The 1,538-nt window shown below is 44.7% G+C and overlaps 1 protein-coding gene across 1 annotated transcript in view; it reads left to right on the top strand.

Moving 5' to 3' along the window:
- Positions 1–1,538, top strand: part of LOC119588504 (zinc finger protein 436-like) — a gene marked incomplete at its 5' end in the record, with an annotated part of 2,565 nt that overhangs the window by 808 nt on the left and 219 nt on the right. The window contains 1 exon segment of the mRNA XM_037937150.1: positions 1–1,538. Coding sequence (XP_037793078.1) covers positions 1–1,470 — 1,470 coding nt within the window.

The following is a 1,538-nucleotide window of genomic DNA, read 5'->3' as shown; positions in this document are numbered from 1 at the left end:
CCGATGGAAAATGATGTCGAGGCAGATGACGAACAGTCTGTAGAGGATGAGCACCCAAGAGATAATGACAGAGAGGATTATGAAGATGAACGTGAAAGGGAGACTGTAAAGGAAGAAGATGAAGACACGGGCAAGCTGAACAAAGTGAAAATAAAAAAAGAAGTCGTATGTGAGGATGAAGCTATGAGTGATGAGGAATATGGGGATTATGACAACTTCCTCCCCCTCCAGTGCCTCGAAACTTCCATGGAAACCCCTAAGGATGAGGTGCCTATTGTCCCCCCTCCAGAAGAGAAGCTCTTTACATGCGATGAGTGCGGGAAAGAGTTTACTCAGGAAAGTAATCTGATTGCACATAGACGAACACATACGGGTGAGAAACCTTTTGAATGTACAGTGTGTGGAAAGAGGTTTTACAGGAGTGAGTATCTCACCATACATAAACGTGTACACACAGGGGAAAAGCCCTTCAAGTGTGGGGAATGTGGAAAGGGATTTTCACAAAAGAGTAGTTTAAACATACACAAGAGGCTACACACGGGTGAGAAACCATACGAATGTTCTGTGTGCGGAAGGAAGTTTACCGCAAAGGGGAGCTTCGATAGTCACGTGCTAAAGCATACTGGAGCTAAGCCTTTCTTATGTACAATCTGTGGGAAGCGCTTTACACAGAGAAGTAGTCTGAACACTCACAAGCGAACACACTCCGGGGAAAAACCCTTCGCCTGTTCTGAATGTGGTAAGAAGTTCACAACAAAAGTGAATTTAGAGGAACATGAACTATTACACAAAGGACAGAAGCCTTTTGAATGTGCAGATTGTGGTAAGAAGTTCACTCAGAAAAGCCACCTGAATAGTCACAGGAGAATACATTCAGGAGAAAAGCCTTTTGAGTGTTCTGAGTGTGGAAAGAAATTTACCCAAAACAGTAGTCTAACCCTTCACAGAAAGAGGCTGCATGCAGACAGCAAACCTTTTTCATGTACAAATTGTGAGGAAAGCTTCATATCCAAATGGCTGCTGCAAAAGCATGAAAAAACACATGTAGAGGAGAGATCATTTGCGTGTACAGAGTGTGAAGAGAAATTCACCAACAAAAAGGGATTGAAATCACACACCTTGAAGTATCACACCTCTGTCTCAGCCAGCAGACCCAGGCCAAGATTAACTGCCAATGGGCACCAGACTCGGACGAGTCTTGGGTCCTCGTCACTCCCTGACATTGGCTTGAAGGCAAAGACCAAGAGCTTCCCCACATCAAGCCAGCTACTGCGACATGCTCAGAAACTGGGGTTCTCGTTCAATGACAGGGAAGAGAGGAAGGCATTTTCGCCGAAGAGTGAACCTGAGGAGGAAGAGCAAGATTTGCCTGAGACCTATGAGGAGGATGGGCCTGGAGGACCATCGATCTATATTCGCATGAAGGAGGAGGATGCTGACATTGATCAAGAGGAAATTTACTGTGAATAGCAATAGGGAATAAGATAAAGAGACTAAATGGATGACTGTATATGTTTGGATTGAATGGAGAGAGGCAG

Source organism: Penaeus monodon, chromosome 24 (assembly GCF_015228065.2).
Source record: "Penaeus monodon isolate SGIC_2016 chromosome 24, NSTDA_Pmon_1, whole genome shotgun sequence".
Lineage (NCBI taxonomy): Eukaryota > Metazoa > Arthropoda > Malacostraca > Decapoda > Penaeidae > Penaeus > Penaeus monodon.
The sequence above is the reverse complement of the archived record's forward strand: the minus strand, read 5'-3'. Positions and strand labels throughout refer to the sequence as shown.